This window comes from Dicentrarchus labrax, unplaced genomic scaffold (assembly GCF_905237075.1).
Source record: "Dicentrarchus labrax unplaced genomic scaffold, dlabrax2021, whole genome shotgun sequence".
NCBI classification, from domain to species: Eukaryota; Metazoa; Chordata; class Actinopteri; family Moronidae; genus Dicentrarchus; species Dicentrarchus labrax.
The window spans coordinates 24,505,026-24,526,594 of NW_026136718.1; the positions used below are offsets into that span (position 1 = coordinate 24,505,026).

Sequence of the window (21,569 nt, forward strand, 5' to 3'; positions counted from 1 at the left end):
TGGATTTCTGCATCTGTTAAAAATGAATTCTTGAAAAGCAGTTACCAGTGTGCGACTTTGTTTCAACTGTATATTCAGTGCTTAGATGATCAGTTTAAAGCAAAAATACCAAACATTCACTGGTTCCAGCATCTCAAATGTGAGCATTTGATGCTTTTCTTTGTCATATATGATGCTAAACTGAATACGACTCACTTTTTCCCTATTTTCTGACATTTTAGAGAAAGAAAGCAAACCTTTATTTATATACCACATTTCATTCCAGGGGAGATATATATTAGGGCTGTGTATTGGCAAAAATCTGGCAATGTAATACGTTTCACGATTCAATATATTAACTTACATTGCAATACTAGCAAGGTTATATACCAGTATTGTGATATTAGAAAAATAAAAAAATTTTAGGTAAACTGTCTATAGTAATAGTAATAAAGAACACAGAACCATATGCATGAAATCTGAGTAAAATAAGTTAATTTTGGATCAGTATATCACAGTCCCTGTACCATCCAATATCATAGCCCTAACCAAACCTGGCAAACCCTAACCCATAGTTTATGTATATAACACTATTATCTAGTAGTTGGGGGTTTAAACACAAAAACTGATACTGTTGATATTGATACAATATCACAAAACAAATTACCACGATAAGATATTTTTCGATATTATCTTTTACCCCTATTACATATATCTATATACAATATCTTCTGTTTTTAAGGTGAATGAGGCTGTTTGACGGTAGAGATTCATTCTAGACCTCTGGGAAACATCTGTGGAAAATATTTTAAAAGCAAGGGTTATTGGGATACTAGATCACTGATTTGTACATAATGAAATATGGACACTAATAATGACAATTGTAATCAAGATCTTGAATTATTCCCAAACCAGAAATAGATAAAGAAACAAAGAACAGATAAGGGATATATGGGCAACAGTAGCTCAGGTGGCAGTGTGGGCTGGCCATTAATTGTTAGGTTTTGGTTCAGTTCCCGGGCCCTCCTGTCTACATGATGAAGAATCCTTCAGGAAGATACTGAGCCCCAAATTGCTCCTTATGTGTGTGGGGTAAAAAATAAAGTCACTTTGGATAAAGGCTTCTGCCAGTTGAATGTAATATGATGTTGTGGATCAAAACAAAATAATTTCCCAAATAGCATGAAAGTGAATAAGGGTAACTCCCCATCAGTCTGTAAGGAGCATGTTCTGTATGTTATTTTCATGTTCTCTATAGATTGATAAATGACATATTACGTGAATACGATTATGTAAGAGTTTTCAGTCATGTTAGTTTTCAGGTGCAGGTGCTCTGTCATATTTGCCACCTCCCTGTGAACTTTGATCGTCTCACTGTTAAGCAGATGAACTCACATAGCTGTTATTTTTGACATCCTGTAGTACTTCTAAATTTGACAAGTCACTTATTTCCTGTCGGCTCATCAAAGTAGAAAAATGTAAACTAGAAAAACTAGATGCTCAGTGACCACGCAGAGCTGATGCAGAGATCAAACATATTGTCCCAGAATTGTTTCTAAGGCAGAAATAAGCAGGTTTTGGATACACCGATATTTGCTAAAGGGATAACTTCACTTTTTTTTTCATTGAATTTAACATAAATGAAACCAGCCATATCCTTTTAGCCCTGTTTTTTCAGTGCTGTCAATACAGTATATCCAGTATGAAGACAGTCACACTGACCTCGTATACACATTGCAGAAAACTCTGTAGTAGCAGAATTGGCTTATGGTTCTTCAGAAACATCAGTCCAATACTGTAAACTGTTTACATGTTGATGTTACACTGTTCCTCGGCTTTAAGATGTTACTAGCTAAGAAATGTGGCATGGCTGTGATACAACACTTGACCTTTCACCCACTTTGCTTCATTACACAGAGATTAACTTGGTGTCACTGTTAAGAGCTTGTGTTTGGATCTGATGTAATCAGTTTTATCACAATACGCAGATGTTACTAATGGTGCGATGCTATGTGTGAATGTTGGCACAGTTTGAGAGATTGCCTTGTGAATGATTCTGGGTTCGCTCACGGAGGTTTGACCTTTTGCCTTCGGAATTAGTATTTTAGTGGCTTGTTTGCTGCTGTGTGTGAGGCACAGCTGGTAGTAAGCCTTAGATTGTGTTTGGCTCTTTCATCTGCTGATGCATTTCAAACACACATTTCTGAATACACACAGGCTGTCGCTCATGCAAGTTCATTTAGAAAACGAGCAAGCCCTGCAAAATGCAAAAGCACTCCATCATACTGTACTGTAGTACAAACCGCACACATACTGTAGATGCACTAAATCTGTGTGTGTGTGTGTGTGTGTGTGTGTGTGTGTGTGTGTGTGTGTGTGTGTGTGTGTGCCTCTCCATCGTTCTGCTGTGCAGTGTCTAATCTAACAATATTGCACTAATCCAGCAACTGTGGTGTTAGAAGACTTCACAGCAATTTAGATTGACCCCAGTCAACCAGTCTGTGGATTATTGTCTCAAAGACACTGCATTGTCTCAAACAAAGTCTTTGTAGAACTGGGTTATGTGAGCAGTTGAATTTTTCTTATTTTAATTTACAAACAGACATTACTTTAACATTTTATGAGCAAAGTACAAAAATATATATCAGTGGCCATTAACCTTCCTCTGCTCCCAATAATATTGTTGGTACCTGAAGAGTCTAGAGCGCTCTGTCTGTAGATCAAGGCTACACATTGTATACAGGAAGATGAAATATGCATTATGTAATGGGCTAGCCATTCATTTTAAAAGTAACATATTCAAAATATAAACTTTTGAACCAGAACATAGATTGGTTAAATGTGTTGCTGCTGATCTTTGGAGAAGCTGCAACGTTTTGTGTTTTTTGATTGATTTTGGATTGTCAATCTAAAATTAAATAAAGGAATCAATTACTTTAATTACAGCAATAAAGAAAGGTCCTAATTACAAGAGTTTAACATATTGTTGAATAACATGAGACAAGACTGTCTGTCCTACTGTGAATTCATCATCTGTTTATTGTTAAGTTGAAGAAGACACCCAACATTTATTAAAGCCAGTCTGTTATAGGTTGCTGCTGGTTGCCTGGCAACCTCACACTGATGACACGACTCCAGGTAGTCACTGCTTCCAGCCAGACCATGTCCTCTAGTCCAGCACATGATCCCCTGTAAACCAATAACTGTAATTTTTACACTTTGGTGTAAAAAACAAGATGTAACACGTTAATCGGTTTTAAAAGGTGCTAGTAGGTAGATATTGTTACCTCCGAACTTCCCAAAATGAGATACTATTCTTTTAATACAGTAGCTCCATTGATAAGAACAAATAAATTAAAGTAAATTGCACTGTTAATGCAGATTGATTCATTTGTCTGTGTATCATCATTTGATTATATTTGTTTTATATTGTTTTCATTGAGTCTGGTATACCTTTGCTTTAAAGTATCTTTAAGGTATATTTAAATGTAAATCTCTTCTGGGCAGTGTTACTGTTCTGAGGTGCGGTGTAAGACTAGTAACGCAAAGAAAATGTTTCAGTGATCATATATGCAACTGACTTGTTTTAAGACAGACAGTTCAGTTTGCAGCACTGTGTCCATAGACCGATACACCATCATTTCTAACACAGATGTCACACAGGCATACTCACACTCACATTCTGTGTCACATATGATATGTAATGCTCAATTTCCAATGTTTGTGGTTACTACATAATACAATGCATGAGACAGAGTATAGTGCTACGTTTCTGCATTGTATTTTCAGAAATGAAATCAACGTAAAGGACTAGTGATACTGAATACAACACACAATGACATGCTCAGTATTAAAAAATGTCATATTCTTCCCCAAAATATGTTTAAATATATTGTTTACTGTCTCAAACCTCATGCACAGCTCTTTCAAGTTTGCAAGCAGGTGCATGCATTGGTTGGCCTGTGCCAACCTCCAGCTTAGAGAGCTATTAAACATTAATTCTTCCTTAAATTAGGGTTAGAGTAAATTTACCATCCAGAGTTGTTGTGTGTGTGTACAGTGGAATTACTGTATGCTGTTCCTATTATGTTAAGGCACTGACATTTAGGGAGAATCCCTGATATGAAATACCTACCAGTCCATAGCAGCTGTGGTTAAATACTATAATTCTAATACAAAGAACTCTATCATCATATGTGACCTTTAGTTGACAGGCACCCTTGTAATGTTCAGGATGTAGAGGAGTATAGATAGCATAATGATTGTCACAAGTCACTCTGAAGAGAAATTACATACTTAACTGTACCTGGAGATGTGGATGCAGTAATGTCTATACCTATATACAGTATATAGTGAGTATAGTGGTTTTTATAGAGAACGAGAGAATGGGTCAAAATCTCTGATCCTTTGTTTTAGTGGCACTCAGAACAAATTGCTTTACAAGCCAAAGTCAATGTGGGCACTTTGTGAATTTCCACACACACAGCTTTTTCCCAGGTTCCTGACTTATTTCAAGTCTTTCTCCTGCTGTGCACCCTTTTGGTAATTCCCAGCATATCCCCACAGGCTATTCCACAACACTTCTCAGTGAATAGTTAAAGCTGCCTTTCATCCAGCTGTTGGAAATAAGTCTGACATTCCCGCCATTGTTTTCTGTCCATCGTTAAGCGTAAAGAGACAAATGGGCTGACAGAAATGTAAGAATACAGCTTCATGGACAGTGGTTTGTCTGCATGATTTCAGCATGGGACACACTTTAATGAGCACCAGGATGTGATCTAAAATAAGAAGAGACTGTCTGAAAATGAGAAAAAAATTGCTATTATTACAGCTGTGAATAAGAAGGGCTGCAAGAAAACAACAACAAAAGGAGCATTTTACTGTGATCTGACACGGTATAATTAAGGCCAGAGCAGTCACAGAAAGGCTTACAAGTCGTACAAATATACCAATAGGCTACAGAGGACCGTGTTTGTCTTTTTAGATTACAGTAGTAGAAATACATCCATCTACACACTTCATAGTTAGTATATCCTAAAATTCAATAAAATTGATTATTATTTAATAAAAAAAGGGTGAAAGAGAAATTATTTGTGTGTTTACATAAATAATAGTTAAAAATGTGTGTTCACTAAAGGGTAGTTTTAAATTTCAATAAGAGAGCAGAAAAGATAACAGTATGCTTTATAATAGTTTACCAGCTTCACCAACTCAATTCTTTTTGTCTCTTTCTCATCTCACTGTACGCTGTTGTTTAGTTTATTCTAAGGCTGTCATTTTTCTTCCGACCTCAGCTGTATTGTCAGTGTGTTCAGTATTATAGTTTGACATTTTGAATTATTTATCTTCTTTTCTTCTTGGTTTCCATATTTGTCTATTAAAAACGAAGCTACAGACAAGAGCTGGTTAATTTAGCTTAGCATAAAGACTCGAAGTAGGGGGAAACAGCTACCTGGCCAAAAAATATAAAACGTAAAATCACAAAATGTTGGGTTTTTTCTGTTTAGTTTCTTAATAAGTCTTAATAAGTGAGCTTAACAAGTGCAGACAAGCAGGTTTTTTTTAACCTTTAGATGAAGCCAGGCTCGCTGTGTGTTTCCTGCTAATTCAAGTTGTTATGCTAGGCTAAGCTAATGTCTCCTGGCTGTAGCAGACAGATATGAGGATGGAATAGGTGTTTTTAGGTAACTCGTTCAGAAAGCAAATAAATGCGAAAGTGGCTAGGGCAAAGAGAGAAAACTATACAGAAAACCCCAGTGAAGAGGTTTAGAAAGATTAAATGGTGCCAACATTAGCATAATAACAAAGCAGAGACAGACAACTGAAAACACAGATGACAGAAACTTTGGAGTAAATGGGAATGTCCTGTGCACCAAAATGACACTTCACCACCTGTACGTTTTTTTGTCAACCAAAGACCGACTGCCCGATATTAAAACAAATACAGAGGACTATTACTCAGACATAGCTACAGGACTGTATGTGGTTCGCTTCATATCAACACAGCAAACAGCAGCAAATAACATTTTTAATGTCATGTCAGTGCATTTACGTCATTCAAACACTCTCTACCCATCATACACTTCCTTTCTGTTGAGCCAAAGATACAACTGTAGACTGTCACAGACTGTTTCCATCTACAGTATAAGAACCGTGAGGCGGGGAACGAGACCGATGATAGTAGAGCTGAGTCCATGAGAGGTGATTAACACGAGAGCAAAGGACGGGTCTACTGTCGCTTTGAAAGCCTTGAGCTCATGGGTGAGTGCTGTCCATGAGGTCAAAGGATTAGCTAGGGTTAATGGAGTTGGAGAAAACAGGATATACTGCGCCACGGTAACTTTTAGAGCTTATAACCTCGCATAGGCTGTACTTATACTTTGACATTACAGTTGGTTTTAAAAATAATTGAATGGTCAACAAAATACTTCCTATTCTTAAGTTAGCATCTTATCGTTTTGTTGGATACTGTTTCCAGAAAATCTTAAAAAGAATATGCAAATAACTTTCCATCCATGATTTCCATCGTAATTTGTAAAGTCTGTTTTCATCACAATTTTTACTAACACCAACATTTCCACCTCAGCCAAGCGTGAACACCTTTTTGGAAATATATTCATTTCTTTTATGCACAAATTGAAATTGTGTGTGTATTTGTTGAGTATGGAATTAGATTTGTGCCAAAAGAAACAAACAAAAATAGGAATTTGAGAGAACATAAAACTAATTTCAAAAATAAAACTAAGCCCGCCCACCCGAGAGGTTTGTGCCAAAACTGCAAACAAATAATCAGGGAGCGCAAACGAGAGAGAACAGCAGAGAGACCGCAAAGCCGAGAGTCAGCGCAAAAGTCTGAGCTTAGAGAGAGAAGCAGAGGGAACCGTAAACAAAATACTGTCAATATTTTACACTATTTGACAAATTATTTGATTGCAAGTCATAAGTTTTATTTTATTTATTATTTTCTAATGCCATAGTTGAGCTGTATACAATTGTAGGGATAAATAAAGTTGTACTGAATTGAAGGGAATTTAAGTCTCTCAAGCACCTCCTATAATCTCAGTTACATGGAATCCTGGATGGCATCCACAGGAGACCAGGTAAAGACCTGTATTTAAACTTTGTTTAATTAACTCGGGGCAGGTTTTCAGATAGCGCCAAGTACACAAGCCAATGCAGTGTCAGTTAGTTGCTTTGATTATTATCCCCATCCACAGTCCCAGCTGGGGGTTGAGGTTAAGCAAAGCCGGTGTGGGAGTGGGCAGGTGTGGGAGTGGCTAAATGTCATGACACCGGGCATGCAGCCTACTCCCAGTGAGTGTTAAGGCTGGAGATGTACCTCCATACGTCAGTGCCAGGGAAGACATCAAATGTTAATCTGTAGCTTAGAAGAACGGAGCTCCCCAGATATTTTTGTACCACTGGAGCTATGTGAGGCAACCTAACTAGCTTAGGAGTCTTGAGGAAGGCTGAACACAAGCCACAAATGTGGTTTAGCTGTGCATGTGCAAGGTGTAGGATTAGATTTTTAAAGGTTACCTTTCTGGTAAATGTAGTTTTGGTGTGTGTGTGTGTGTGTGTGTGTGTGTGTGTGTGTGTGTGTGTGTGTGTGCGCCTCTAGCTGTTTCCACTCTGTGTGTTTCAAATATTTCCCATTAAAGTAGCTGAGGCAGTGAAGGATGCAGGAGAGCAGCCCTGACATGTTGATTAATGGCTTAATCAGGAGCAGTGTGTCAGTGTCTACATGGGTATCTCCTGCACCACCACAACAATAGCTTTGCACCTGAGGGATACGGGCTGTCAAAAACACCCAGGTACATTCATCCTCACATCCCCTGCATGGATAAAGACACTGAAACTGAAGCCATGTCAAAACTACACTCTTCTTTTCCCACAAGTGACCTCACGTATTTTTAGAAAGATTTGGCAACACTTTCAGTGCTCATATGTCACTGAAGCCCGGGCTGCTGACATGAAACATTCACACTCTACCTTTCCCTGCATTATTTAACTGCTGTTACCCACTGTGTGCATTTGCTTACGGGCATGTTTACTCACAGCTTCCAAATTTCAGGGGACAAGCATGGGCGTCCATTGGGAAATCCTCCAGTTGCATGGGACATTCTGCTGATATAGTCAGCCTGAAAGAAGAGGTCATGCATCCAAAGTTAGAGCAAATTGACTGTATGAGATAAGACATCATCATCATGATCACCCTTTCACAAATGAACATGTCCTCTTATTATAAATAATTTGCTTCATTTGGGTTGTGCTTCATTTGAATACAGCCATTAACCAATAAAAATCATAGTCTGTCTTCATTAGTGTGTCTCAGATAGTTAACAGCAGAGTAAAATGTAATTTTCCCAGCACAGAGCAATAAGAAACTGAGCCACGAGAGGGACCCATGATGATACCTCTCTAGGAAGAATGATGCAACTGTATGTGCAAAAATGAGCTCGAGAATTATTTGTGAAAGAGAGGATTGTTTTGTGGAGTAAGGCTGCCACCTGTCTGTTGAACTGCAATAAAGCATAAAAAAAACACAAAGCAAATGAGCTCATCTAGTGGGTTTAATGTATGAACACTACCTGTCCACATAGGGGACAGACACACAGCCTTATCTAATGCTGCCCTCTGCTGGCCAAGAATTGGAGCTACAGTCATCGCCATGGAAATCAGAGTTTTTCAACACACACACCCTCTGATGCCACCAGACATGTTAATTGTAAAATGTTAATTTCTGCTACTTTCTACTTAAATTCTACTACAATTCAGAGGGAAATATTACACTTTTTACTACATTTATATTTCACATTTATATATAGGGCACACGTTTCCCAGACACTATTGTTTCTCCTACATGCGTAGAAGGCTGAGCTGTATTTAGTTGGTTGCCAACTGCAACTTTACCACTAGATGCCACTGAATCCTACTCACTGGTCCTTTAAGAGTGACTTTGCAGATTAAGATTCAACAGAAAATATGATGCATAGCTGTAGATTAAAAGCCCTTATAAACAAGCACCAGTCTGCTGCTGTGTCAGTCATTAGGAAATCTAGCTGTGCAGCCAAATATTGTTCAGTGATGCACAAGAAACCTGCAGTATTTCTATTTGATGGATGGTGCAGTGACAGTGTAAACATCCTATAGCTTAAACGAAGAGTTAGACCAAGATTATACTGTATATGACAATGTTGGACAGTGTGGAATGAGATAAACAATAGGGAAAACTTCATGTTAATGGTTTAAGCTACCCAGTAGTGTGTTTGAAGTAGCTAAAATAGCTTTTAATTGGTCAATAAACAATGGTAATCAAATAATGTCATATAATATAATGAGATACCATTTTGAATAGGAGAATTTTGCATAATACGTACTTTCATTATTGATAAGAATAATTGTACTTTGCCACTTTTACTGAAGTAGGATTTGGACTGCAGGACTTTAAGTTGTAACAGAGTATTTTTATAGAGTGGTTATAAAGTAGGATCTGAGTACATCTACCATCACTCACAATACCTTATACTATATTATACTAATACAATGCATAAATAAGATGAAATTGACCGCAGAGGAGGGTTTCAGTATATTAAAGGCCATCTGCTGTCTCAGCTGTTTTAGTGGGAATATGCCCCACATCAACACACAGCAGCCTCAATATGTAAATAGTGAATAAAACGATGAAAATAGAAAGAGAATAGAAATACTGATGAGTCTGGAATTCATTGCATTATACTGAGCGTGGTATATTACAGAGAACAATATTATACTGTATAATAGTCAGTCTTTGCTTACTGGCCTAATCAGTGGGTCGGTGTTATGTCCTACATCACTCTCTAGTGGACTATTATGCAAAGCTCAACTGAGGAATACAGATTGCACTGTGTGTGTCGGTGTATTGCATACCAAGTGTCCCTCTCTTCTTTATCTTCATTTCCTATTCAACAACATATTGCACGTCTCAATTACCAAGTATTAGACAGTATCAGATTAATTGATTAGTGGACAGGAAATCAATTTATTTAATTATTTATTTTGATTATCGATGACAATTTATGTTAAATGGTAAGATTATCTGCCTCCAGCTCCTCAATTGTGAGAATTTACAGCTTTTCTGAATGAGTTTTAGATTTTAGACCGTTGGTCAGATAAAACTAGCAATTTGAATTTGGCACCTTGACCTATGGAAAATTTTAACAGGCATTTTCAATATTTTACAGACAAAACAATTTCTTTTAGTTACAACAAAGACTGCTGTAATGATCTGCTTCTGTCCATTTGTCAGTAGCTCAGCATTACAGTAGAATGTTTTCTTCTATAAATGAGTGTTTATTTGAAATTAATAACTAACATAAAGTGTGTCATTATCAAAGTGCAGGACTACAAGATAATATCCAGGTCATCCAGGTTAGTGCAGCTTTGCATAGCTCAGAGCATGACTAATATTCACAAAGGGACTTTACAGTAAATGGACAGCGCTGAATGCTTTAATTAGTGAAGTAAAATATATGAGGTACTGGCTCCTTAATAAATCATGATGACCAGTAAGGACAGTGTGGACTATCAGATGAATTACCAACTGAAACTAAAAAGCTAAATTGCTCCCATCATTGTTAATTCACACAGGTGCTTCTTGTGTTTTAGATTCACAGGAAATGATTGTGATCTATTGTGTATTACTGTAAGGCGCTGCCTGGACCAAAACTCTGCCTTTCTTCCGAGAGGTATTTCCATGGTACGCTAGCTAGGGTGTTGCACACCACTTGTTCTGTGAACAACCAATGTAGGAGAGTAATGCATGCATAAAATGTTTCTCTAATAACCTTGTTCCCAGAACACAGAAGCATTAATGGGCCATCGTGAAGCCATTTCTAATGGCTTGCACTGTTAGCAAATGCACTGCAGATTTGTAACAATTTTAAACTCAGTGGATCAATAGTTATTTTTCGACATGCACCCATGTCCATTTCCACCAACTTCCTCTGTTATTATTTGATTTGAGGGATTTATTGTCCTGATAACATGATGACATGAAAGTGGAAATTATATGTTTCTATCTAGGATATAATGTCTCCTTCTACAGCAACGTACTGTTCACAAACAGCATCCATAAACCATTCTAACCACTAATAATGAATGGATTATTCTGCGTTGACGAAAAAAACCCTCTTAAGTGACATCAAGATGCACTTTATGCCTTTCCATAGCAGCTCATGTCTACACATAATTTAAACTGGTGCAATGGGAGCTGTGATTGAGTGTCAGAGCAGGAATTAGCAGAATGGGTTATTTTCCTGTCAAAGTAAAGGTTTCTGTGATGTGGAGGATCACAGCGTGAGGAGGAGGAGGAGGAGGAGTTGGGTCAAAGCAAACATTTCGAGTTCCTCTGACCTCCAGTTTACAGCGTGAGGACAACATGATGATGCATCAATGCACCACTGAGACATGTAGTATAAGTGTGTGGGCTGTATCAGAGCAGCAGGGGTCTTAAAAATGATTACCAAACAAGTATTACAGGCTGATGGATGTTTTAGTCATCTCTCCACTTGTAATTGGATTACACAACATTTCTAAACCACACTCATCAGCTCTTGTGAGTCAGTGTTTTAGTTGTAAGACTGAAGAGAACATGTTTATCCTACTGCGGTCCAAAGCAGTGTTAAAGGTCAACCATGGGAGAGCTCACCTCATGGTGTACAGCAGAGTCCCATCATCTTTCAGCCGCAGTAGCTTGTTAGGGGTAGTCATATTATGAGCGATGGATTTCTTCCCATTGAGGAAGAAGGTGTCCGGAGTCCAGATGTTACTGGCCAGAAGATTATTCAAGGGAAGCATCTCCATCGGGCCTTTAAAGCAAAGTCTTTCATCTTTCCAGCTTTGACGGAAGAACACATCAATAGTGTATTCCTACAGAAAAAAACACAATTCACACGTTAAAAAAATACACACATTACGTTACTACTGTACATGTATATGGGGGGTAATGTGATAAAAGGTAGAGGACTGCAGCTGTTTCTATACATGGAGCCTCATTTAAGGAGAAAAAAACTTATTATGGATATAATCAGTATATACTATATTATATATACACAGTATGTCACAACTGACTGCACCTTAATGTTCTACACTAGTTTTTTTTGGTTTTGTTAATGCTGATAATTTTAATAATTATGAAATGACAGGATGCCAGATAGGTAGAATCAGATATGACAGATATTTGGATTAAATGTGGGTGGAATTTATAAAGGTGAAATATGTACACGGTAGGTCAGACAATCCGTTGACATCCTTTTTAAACATAATTGTATTGTGTTTTTTTTTCATAGGAGATACAATGTGCAAGCCGAGCCTTCAGCCGTGGTGACAGGCTTAAGATTTTGATACGACTGGAAAGATGGCAGCTCCCCCTTGTGTCAATTCAAGATAAATCAGGAAATCAATATAATCAAGTCAGTTGCAAGGATATTTACAATTATTCTGATAATGAAAATTCACCATGATACACGTATCTGAGTGTTTTTTATTGTGATACACTATAATATCATATATTGTCCCATCCCTACTCAGTATATTTCAATAGGATTTTGGAGCATATTCATTGATACAGAATGGGTTGTTTTATGTGATAAAATTATGACTGGATAAAATATCTCAAATGACTTCAAGACGTTTGAAAACGTGACTTAATAAAAGGAGCTTCTTACCATTTCAGTGTCAGAGACTGGACCGAAGCTTGTGACAAAGATGTTGGTTTTGATCTCTGTCACCTTTTCTGTAAGAAGAGAATAGATAAAGAATGTCGTGAGCCTTTACAATGCATTCATATTTTTTGCATTATTATTCAGAACATCATCTGTTCTACGTATGAAGGCCTAATGCAGGTTTTTGCTTTCTGTGACATTACAGAAATGAAAAGAGAATAATAAAAAAGGAAGAAGCACTCTGCACGTTGAGACTGAACTGTGTGAAAAATTCAGCAAGACTGATCGCAGATTGTACAGACGTACAGGGATTACTGTTTGCTTTCTACAGAATGCTTATCATTCCTTCAGACCCATAAGAAAGATTGCTGAATGTGTGGATAAGTGGCGGGTTAAGAACAAAAAAATCACTCATTGGAAAGAAACAGTCGCCTCTGGACAAGCAGTTATAGAAAGCAAGAATGAGCAACTTACAGCATTGTGACAGTTTCAGTAAAGTTCTACACCAGAGTCAATATTCTTCACATTTTAATTAAAGCCCTTGTATGTAAGGTTGGAAAAGTTCTGACTTTGGAGAGTCCTAGTTGTAATATAAAAAAAAAGTGGCATTATGTTTTAAGGAAAAAACAAAAAACTTTTCGAATAAAACGTGAGATTTTTTTTACCCAATACATGAAATACATAGAGGACGTTTTTAAGTCAACTAAACAGCCTAACTTTATGATTAGACATATGTTGTTAGGTATTTAGAAAGAAACCTGATTTCACTGTAATGTTACTCAGTGGCACACTCCAGATGCATGCAGCATGTCAAAACCAGGCCTGACATCCATCAGAGCAGCTCGGGCCAAACACCTTCAGGACCGGTGTGATACAGCACATGGTGACCTTAAAGTACCACATTGTTACCTGAACAGAGCTGGATAGAGTTCATGATACATAATGATTTAATGGTAATTGTCTGTAATGATCTTAACACTACAATGTTTCATAAAACACTGCAATACTACAATAACAGAGCAGTAGAAGAGAAACATTTCTCTACTTGTATCGACCAGATGTTTGAATTTCTCCTTTATGATAAGAACTTTTGAGTCGTTGCTGACTTTGACCGGCATCTACTGAGAACAAAGGAGCTGCTGTTTAATGACAGGAGGAATGGCTTTCTCAAGGTCACACCAACACACTGTGTGCTTCAGTGTGTCTTCATAGAGCCATTAAATCATACTTAGAGTTGATGTAAACAGCTGATCGTGTCTCTTTGTCAAAGACCTCATGAATACAGACACATTTCCCTTGTGTGGAATAAGCAGAAGACAGATGTTGCAGTGCTGTGCATTGTTCTCTGTGTGCACTGACGGGCTGTAATCTCTCATGCAGAGCTATCGATACAGAGGCTGAGCATCTTTTATCTATATGCAAAAGTGCAGAGCTTTCTGTATAGGTTAGCTATAAGAAAAGACATTCATAATGACACAATCAGTTCTCACCTAGCTTATGTGTGACTGTTTTAATTACCAAAATGGCAGAGGTGCTGAGGTTTGAATATCCAGTGGGCTTACCTCCCAGTCCAGGGCGGAGTCTGTTGTCATAACCATCCAGCAGTCCGTCCAGGATGCGTGTGAAGATGGTAATGTTGTCATTTAATTCGGCCTCTTTAGGAGTTCCAGTTACATCCTGAGAGAGGCTGGATATGAGAGGATTTTCAAATAAGCACACAAATTAGAAAAACTCTTAAAACCAGTGGTAATGTGATGTAACCTAACTTACTTTCAAAACAGTCTAATTTAATTCCAAACATTCAAGCAAATGCCACAGAAGCAATTTATCTTTACAGAGAGGCGAATTATTCAAAATGTGCCTCTACGTTGTCCGAAGTTACAGGAGTCAGTTCCTTACCTCAGACGGCAGGTGATGCTCACAAGCAAGACACGGACCCACAGACGTCTCATTGCAAAGCTGTAGCACATTCCATAGCCCATTCCTGAAACGAGACATGTTCACTTGTTTAAAACTACAATAACTGACTGGTTTTTATCTTAGATTAAAGCAGTGTTATTAGAATTTAACTTTAGAATTATGTATTGTATAGCCCCCCTCATCCTGGCAGTTTCACAGTGGAAAGTAAAATAATAAATATCAGATAATACATATATCTATCTCATTATACAAGGGTACAGTATTGTAGCCTAATGCAATCAGCTTTTGTGCATGTATTAACTGGCAGCTAATATCTGATCCTCGATGCATGAATTTGGGTGTCAAATGATAAATCTTTACCCGGTGCACAAATGTTTTTACTACTATATCCTAGAAGCAAATGCACAGCAATGTGGATATAACAAGAGCCAATGCAGCAATCTCCAACATTCAGCCTCTCTAAACACTACAGGACAATACAGGACAACATCTGTAGGACCTGCAGATGTTGGCTGATGTCTGAATCCAAACAAAAAGCTGAAAATGTTTACGTTCCCCTTTTTTTAAATCTCTAGACTTGCAAACAGCCTGTCCTATCCTCCTCCACCCAGCCAGCTCACTATAAGAGCCTCTGTTCAATTTACACTAATTAACGTTCTCTATAAGTTGATGACTTCTGACAGGACACAGCCTGAGCTGTGCTCTATCCTCCACCACTGGATATCCAGTCAAAGGTGTGAAATGCCTCTACCTGTACAGACTCAATATATCTACAACCAGATTCTCCACAAACACGCAAAACTGTAATTCCGCAATCCTCTCTGCACCTTCTGCAGCTGGACCCTTCACATACAGTAGAACCCCCTCAGTGTAGCTGTGACTGTACGCACCCTGCACCTCCTGCATTCACGACTCACTCATGCTCTCACATCCCTACAAGCCCTTCAATAGGACGGAGAGTGTGAATACACCTCTTCCTCCTGCCCTCATCACCGCCGACCGCGGCTCTCAGAGTCCACAGTATCCCGGTGCAGGTCCTCTCCAGCAGCAGCAGCAGCAGCAGCAGCACACCTCGGTTACACACTACTGTAGCCTATTCTCCTCCAATGCCCACACGTCCCACTACATCTCGTACAGTACGCTGGCCTATAACAACGCTCTGCTGCACAGACGCCGAGCCGCAGTTGCCAATGCTTACCACACAAGACGATGCGCAGTCAAACTTCAACACGCAGATTGCACTGTTTAGTGTTTGGCATCAATTTTGAAGAACGTCACCTCCATCCGCGCACAGTGATTGCATATTGGAGAAGGGAGAAAGAGCAGAAAGAGAAGAAGAAAAAAAAGGAAATGAAGATGTGAACTAATTTCACTGTCAGCGAGGTTTATTTCTCCCCAGAGCGATTAAAAGGTTGGCAGCGGAATAAGAAAGGCTTCCCAACACTTCTGCTGACTGACCATCCTTTAGTTTGGTCCCCGAGGAGCCGCCGGCACACGGCAAGCTTAGCAGAAAAAATCCAACAGTGTATCCAGAGGCAGCACAATCAGAAAGCAACGAGGATAATACAGTATGGGCAGTGAGTGGAGGAGAGAGGCTGTAGAGAGATGGGGAGACAGATAGGGGAGGGGGTGACAACATGGCAGAGAGAGAGAGAGAGAGAGAGAGAGAGAGAGAGGAGGAGAGAATAAAAGGATAAAGTATCAGTAGTAACAGTGACAACCATAAGAGGGATCTCCACAACAACATAAACCTATTAAAAGTAGGGATGCAATGATACACTCAGCTCGATTCACGATACTGAGCTCACCACGATTATCTCACGATTATTCTCCAAAATGAGATTCCTTTATTTCTCAGACAGAAATCTACATCTAAATCACATTATTTTCTCTCATATTTTATTTATAGAAATGACAGAATCTGTTTTTATTTCTTAGTATAAAGTATCAAGTCATAAGTAAATAGCACCCCCTGCTGTTTAATTTATTTTCATTTCAGTTTCATTGAATCTCACGTATTTGTATCGCAATTGACCTGTCTCGCATTATATCTTTACATTCCTGCTTAAAAGCTTCAGTGATCTTCTAGAGGCTTATATTGCATGAAACAATACTCACTACAATGTTTAAGTGGTTAAACTGAGCCATTTGTGCTCTGATCCAGTCTGTTGGATCGTCATCTGCCCAGTTCCTTATTAATCAGAATCAGAATCAGAAATACTTTATTGATCCCCAGGGGGAAATGTGTTAAGCAGAATGCGTATGTATCCCCATTACAGTAAATATTAATGTTACTGTTACACTCATTCATTTTCTGTAGTGAGCGTCTACTCCATGAGCTGTGTTTGTTAGACAAGTTGAGTGGTATGTCAGCCCTAAGGTCACGATATTAAGAATCTGGCGATATAATATGTATCAATAGAGGGGTTACAATTCAATATATTGTGATACTATAAGCATGGCGATATGTGACATTGTTTCTATCTAAGTTTAGGAAAACTGTCGTAGTATAAAGAACACACCAACCTTTTTTATGAAACCAGAATAGTGGGATCAGCATTTGTATTTATCAGTCCCGGTAACATCCAACATCATAGCCCTCAGTTAAACACTACTGTAGTGGTTCAGTGTTTTTGAGAACTGATACAATGTCACAAAATGACACGTTATATACTGTCAATGGTCACAATACTCAAGTCTATCGCTCGTCTTTTTATACACCCCTATTCAATATGGTAAACACTGAACTCTTATATGAGTTAACTTTTGCATTGTATCAATACAATTTCTAAAACTGTCAAAAACAATAAACATGTAGAAACTTTAAAAAAAGATGATCTTTGAACGTTTCCACTTGTAGTTAATAAATGATAACAGTTACAGCCTCATATTACCAATGATTGCAATGAGTTCCCTACAGTGAGGCAACATAACACTGGTATTGGATTGTTATTGGGACATATCCTTATTTCAGGTTTGATCATCTCTATTGTGAGAGAAAAGATTTGTTCTAGTGGTGAATCACCAGTGTTGGGTTTCCTTTTAGTAAAACTACTTCATATAAACTTCATCCATTTGTATTCTGCTTCCGATAGTGCAGCCTATTGTCGTGCTGACTTAAATGGGACACAAACCTGAAAAAACAGAGTCCTGATTTTTTTGGTTAATGGTCCAGATAGCAGGAGGAGACAATATGTCACACAACTGCCAGCAGAACAAATGACTGTACAGTATATTTCATCATTCTTGCATTTATCTCCACCAGGATTAGGGTCAACTCATTCCCAACTGAGTCAGTTAGGTGGATTTCTTTTCAATTTTAAAAGATACAAACCAAGTGTAGGAGTTTGTGAAACTGCAGCACCTTTATGAATTTGGACTTAAGGAGAAAGCCTCCTGGTACTTGTTTTCCCGACATTGTGGATTCAAAGTGTGTGTGTTGACACAGAACGTAATTCCTCCTTCTTTTGTATTTGCAGGAATGCTGTTGACGGGAACAAAAAGCTGTACGCCATCTATGATACGAGGTAAGAATCACTCTGTTAAAAGTTATGTGAAAAGTAGTATAGTGTTAATTCTGAAATGTATAGAAACCAGAGTCTATCTCTTGAATACAAGGAAGGAGAAGAGTCCGGTTCAAGCTCAATAACTCCCTGCAGTAATATTGAACTTCATCCACTAAATACTGTTGCAAGCAAAAAAAAGAAAAAAAGAAAGCTCAGAGAGAAAGTATGCATTCTACTGAAATCTTCACAGGAACAACACCAGACCTTCCTCACTCCCGCTGCCAAGAACTGAGAATAAACTTGCAAAGATATCAGGATTAGATTATAGCAACTCCACAGAACAGCCTACATACCCCTCCAAAACCCATTTTGCCAATCTTCCACTGATCCATTTCTCAAACCTGAAAACATTTAGGTAGCCAGAAGATTTCTCTGTATCTCTATCCATCATAGCTGGGCAAGCTGAATGTCTTAAACTATTGATTTAAAGTGAGCCTATGTCATTTTTGCTGAACGGCTGCTGTGCTAGACTAATGCTAAGCTAATGGTAGGCTTAATGCTTTAGTTTGCATAGTCTGACAGTAGCCAGCACCCTAATTACAGTATATACTGTCAATGGTCTGAAGCTAATATTAGCCACCATACTGGTCATAACAGACCAAATAAGGCTCTGACAGCAAGACACAACTGAGCAAAGGTGTGTTTTATTGCTAACAATTTTTTTTATTTGTAAGAGGAAGAATGCGTGGAGGAATTTCTTCTTTAAAAAGTTACACAGTGTCACTTTAAGAAATTCATCGGTTGCACCCATGCTTCAGTTTTGCCCACTCTTTGTCACACCACAGTGGGAACAACTCACAGGGGGGCGTTTTTTTTAGCTAACCAGACAACCAGAATCAACCAGAGAGGCTCGTGGGTTGACAAGAGACACTTGGGCTGCTTGAGCGTCCCTCTGCTGTGACAAAAATAAAACATGGAGGTGTTATGGCGCACACACACACACACACACACACACCGTATCACTCCTGGAACAGTTTCAGAAAAGGGCTCCTACCTCACCCCACCCCTCAGCATCTTAACATAATTGAACTCCTGCCCTGTCTGAGACTCTCACTGCCGGACAGCCTCTTAAATGAGCTTCAATAGCTCTGTCCGTCACGTGGGCTTTAATGATTACCAGGGCATCCTCGCGCACACTGACACGAAGAGTCATAATCCAAACTGGAGTTGGTTTCAGTATGAACACACTCTGTGAGGGGTTATTGTGAACCCGGGCGACCACATATACGTGTATTTTACGCATGCGGACCCCTCGGACAGCGGAAGTGCCATAGTGGATATTTGACACACATTTAGTAGCGCACCTGTGAGCTAACTCACCCGCTTAAAGCTGAACCCTGCTAACCGGAGGATGGAGACACGGAGCAGCCCGTGTGAGGCTCTACGGCTGCCGGGTGGACACGTCTGACATCCAAGTCAACGCGCCTGTGCCTCATGAAGCATGTTAACACAGGCTGCGCCAGAGCTACACACCATGTGGAAGAAGTCTCACCTGATTTAACGGAGCTCGGCGGGAGTGTGAGCACCGTGGCTTCTTCATTCAGTCATTTGTTGAACGCTGGACAGCACCCATCCATCCAGGCACCACACGAGGGATGTGGGGACCCCAGAAAACAGGGCTCTTTGACATTCTTTCATTGCCGCTGGTCGTGGCAGTGATGTGCTGTGCCCAGAGGTGAGTGTCTGGGGGCAGAAACCGGACACAGGTGAGGATGTCCGTCTTTTACAGGAGTTACCGTCTTTCTTCTCTTCTGTCTTTCAGCGTCAACGAACCTGGGAACATGTCTTACGTCAAAGAGACTGTGGATAAACTGTTGAAAGGATATGATATTCGTCTTCGGCCAGACTTTGGAGGTATGTCTGGGGTCGCTCATTTGGTGTGTTTTTCTCCCTAATGGCTCCCCGCTATGTGTCTTTACCCTGCTGTTTGACTATAGTCAACTTTATTCTGTGTCTCAAGGTCCACCGGTTGCTGTTGGCATGAGTATAGACGTGGCCAGTATAGACATGGTGTCAGAAGTCAATATGGTAAGTTATGTACACATGTTTTGAGTCATTTGTAGTTTTTATTAATTTTTGAAAGTTAATACAACACAAATTAATGAAAAGTGTTGTCTTATACTCACCACTTTGCTTTAAGGCACCCTTTATAAAGGGTTTATAAACTGTAACTGAGAGAGCAGTTATAGGCTATTTTTAAGGATGGGTTTTGGGTTGCTCGGTTGTGAAAAATCTCTTCAGCTGGTTTTGTTCCAGAAATCCACCCAGTCTGCAGCTGCAAATGCTCATAAGTTATCAATAAATGCTGTTTGCTCCAGGGGGCTCTGCATACTAACCTGACAACCCTGACAATGTTCTTATCAATAGCTTATAGCTGATCTATTAATAAATAAATCCTTGGTAAATGACTTATTAACCATGTCAGAAAGTAGTACAGAAACGGTTAAACAATAGCCAATATGAATCATTACATTCATTCATGTAAATGGATTATAAGTGTATTGGCTGGACCTAAACACTTTAAAGGCGGGTCATTAGAAAGTGGTATTAAATGTACAAAAATGATGACATACAAATCCAGTCTAGTTTGTAAACAGAAAGCGGTTTACAGAGGCACTCTGTATTGTCGAGAGTGGTTTGGTCATCTGCTGTATCAGATTATGGCTCGTTGTATGGTTTTACGTCCTGGTTCACTGGCTGTGGGACTCTAGTGGATGCCCTAATGGTCCTGTTAGAGGATGAGGTCAGTAAGCTCTGCTGCCTCGTCGTCTCCTTTCAAACATAAAAAACAAACTAGACCTTCAAATGTGTGTGTCAGTGTGTATGTGCATGCGTGTTGGGGTTGGCACACCATAGGCTCTATAGTTTAATGCCTGTATGCCATCTATCATTGGTCTGAACTGCTGACAGTGCTTGATGCCCTGTCACATGCTACCAAGAGGAAATAGCCCCTGACATGCTGTCCTGACAAGTATGTATGATAAAATGTACCCGTGGTGCATTTTAATGCATCCCTTCACAGAGTGCAGCTTAGAGAGCACCACATAGAAGCTAAACACTCGCTTCCAGTGACAACTGAGATTCATATTTTGTAAATGAGTTTAATGGTCCAGTAAATTGAGTTTGTCACGTTAAATAGTGTAAGAAAATACAGATAAAGTTGGTAAAATGAAACACAAAGGAGGTTTGTGACGTGCACTGCCCCAGGGGGAGAGGGGGCAGAGGGAGAGACTTAAGACGTGAGCTGCCATTTGTGTCAAAATCCATCTCCTTTTTTAAAGTCGTAATTCAGTCAAATCTGAACACACAGACATGATACACATTTAGATTCAGTGTGACGTACACCCCCAGAGGATATCATTATCTCTGTAAATACAGGTCCATAAATCTACTTTGTAGG

The 21,569-nt window shown here is 39.1% G+C and overlaps 2 protein-coding genes across 11 annotated transcripts in view; one reads left to right on the forward strand and one right to left on the reverse strand.

The window, feature by feature from the left end:
* The window catches only part of gabra5 (gamma-aminobutyric acid type A receptor subunit alpha5), a 28,233-nt gene extending 8,549 nt beyond the window's left edge, over positions 1-19,684 (reverse strand). The window contains exons 1-7 of one of the 6 annotated variants that reach the window (XM_051376915.1): positions 16,062-16,247; positions 15,802-15,844; positions 14,583-14,667; positions 14,246-14,370; positions 12,687-12,754; positions 11,669-11,889; positions 8,038-8,120 (exon numbers count right to left, since the gene is read on the reverse strand). In XM_051376915.1, coding sequence (XP_051232875.1) covers positions 8,038-8,120; positions 11,669-11,889; positions 12,687-12,754; positions 14,246-14,370; positions 14,583-14,665 — 580 coding nt within the window. In that variant the 5' untranslated portion in view covers positions 14,666-14,667; positions 15,802-15,844; positions 16,062-16,247. Of the gene's footprint in view, positions 1-8,037; positions 8,121-11,668; positions 11,890-12,686; positions 12,755-14,245; positions 14,371-14,582; positions 14,668-15,493; positions 15,743-15,801; positions 16,248-19,661 lie in introns of those variants that run through there. The other 5 variants (XM_051376916.1, XM_051376914.1, XM_051376911.1 and 2 more) reach the window with 5 other exon arrangements.
* The window catches only part of gabrb3 (gamma-aminobutyric acid type A receptor subunit beta3), a 52,859-nt gene that overhangs the window by 2,518 nt on the left and 28,772 nt on the right, over positions 1-21,569 (forward strand). For 3 of the 5 annotated variants that reach the window (XM_051376910.1, XM_051376905.1, XM_051376907.1), the window contains exons 2-4: positions 18,083-18,130; positions 19,932-20,023; positions 20,130-20,197. In XM_051376910.1, the coding sequence (XP_051232870.1) occupies positions 18,083-18,130; positions 19,932-20,023; positions 20,130-20,197 (208 nt within the window). Of the gene's footprint in view, positions 1-18,082; positions 18,131-18,942; positions 19,845-19,931; positions 20,024-20,129; positions 20,198-21,569 lie in introns of those variants that run through there. The other 2 variants (XM_051376906.1, XM_051376908.1) reach the window with 2 other exon arrangements.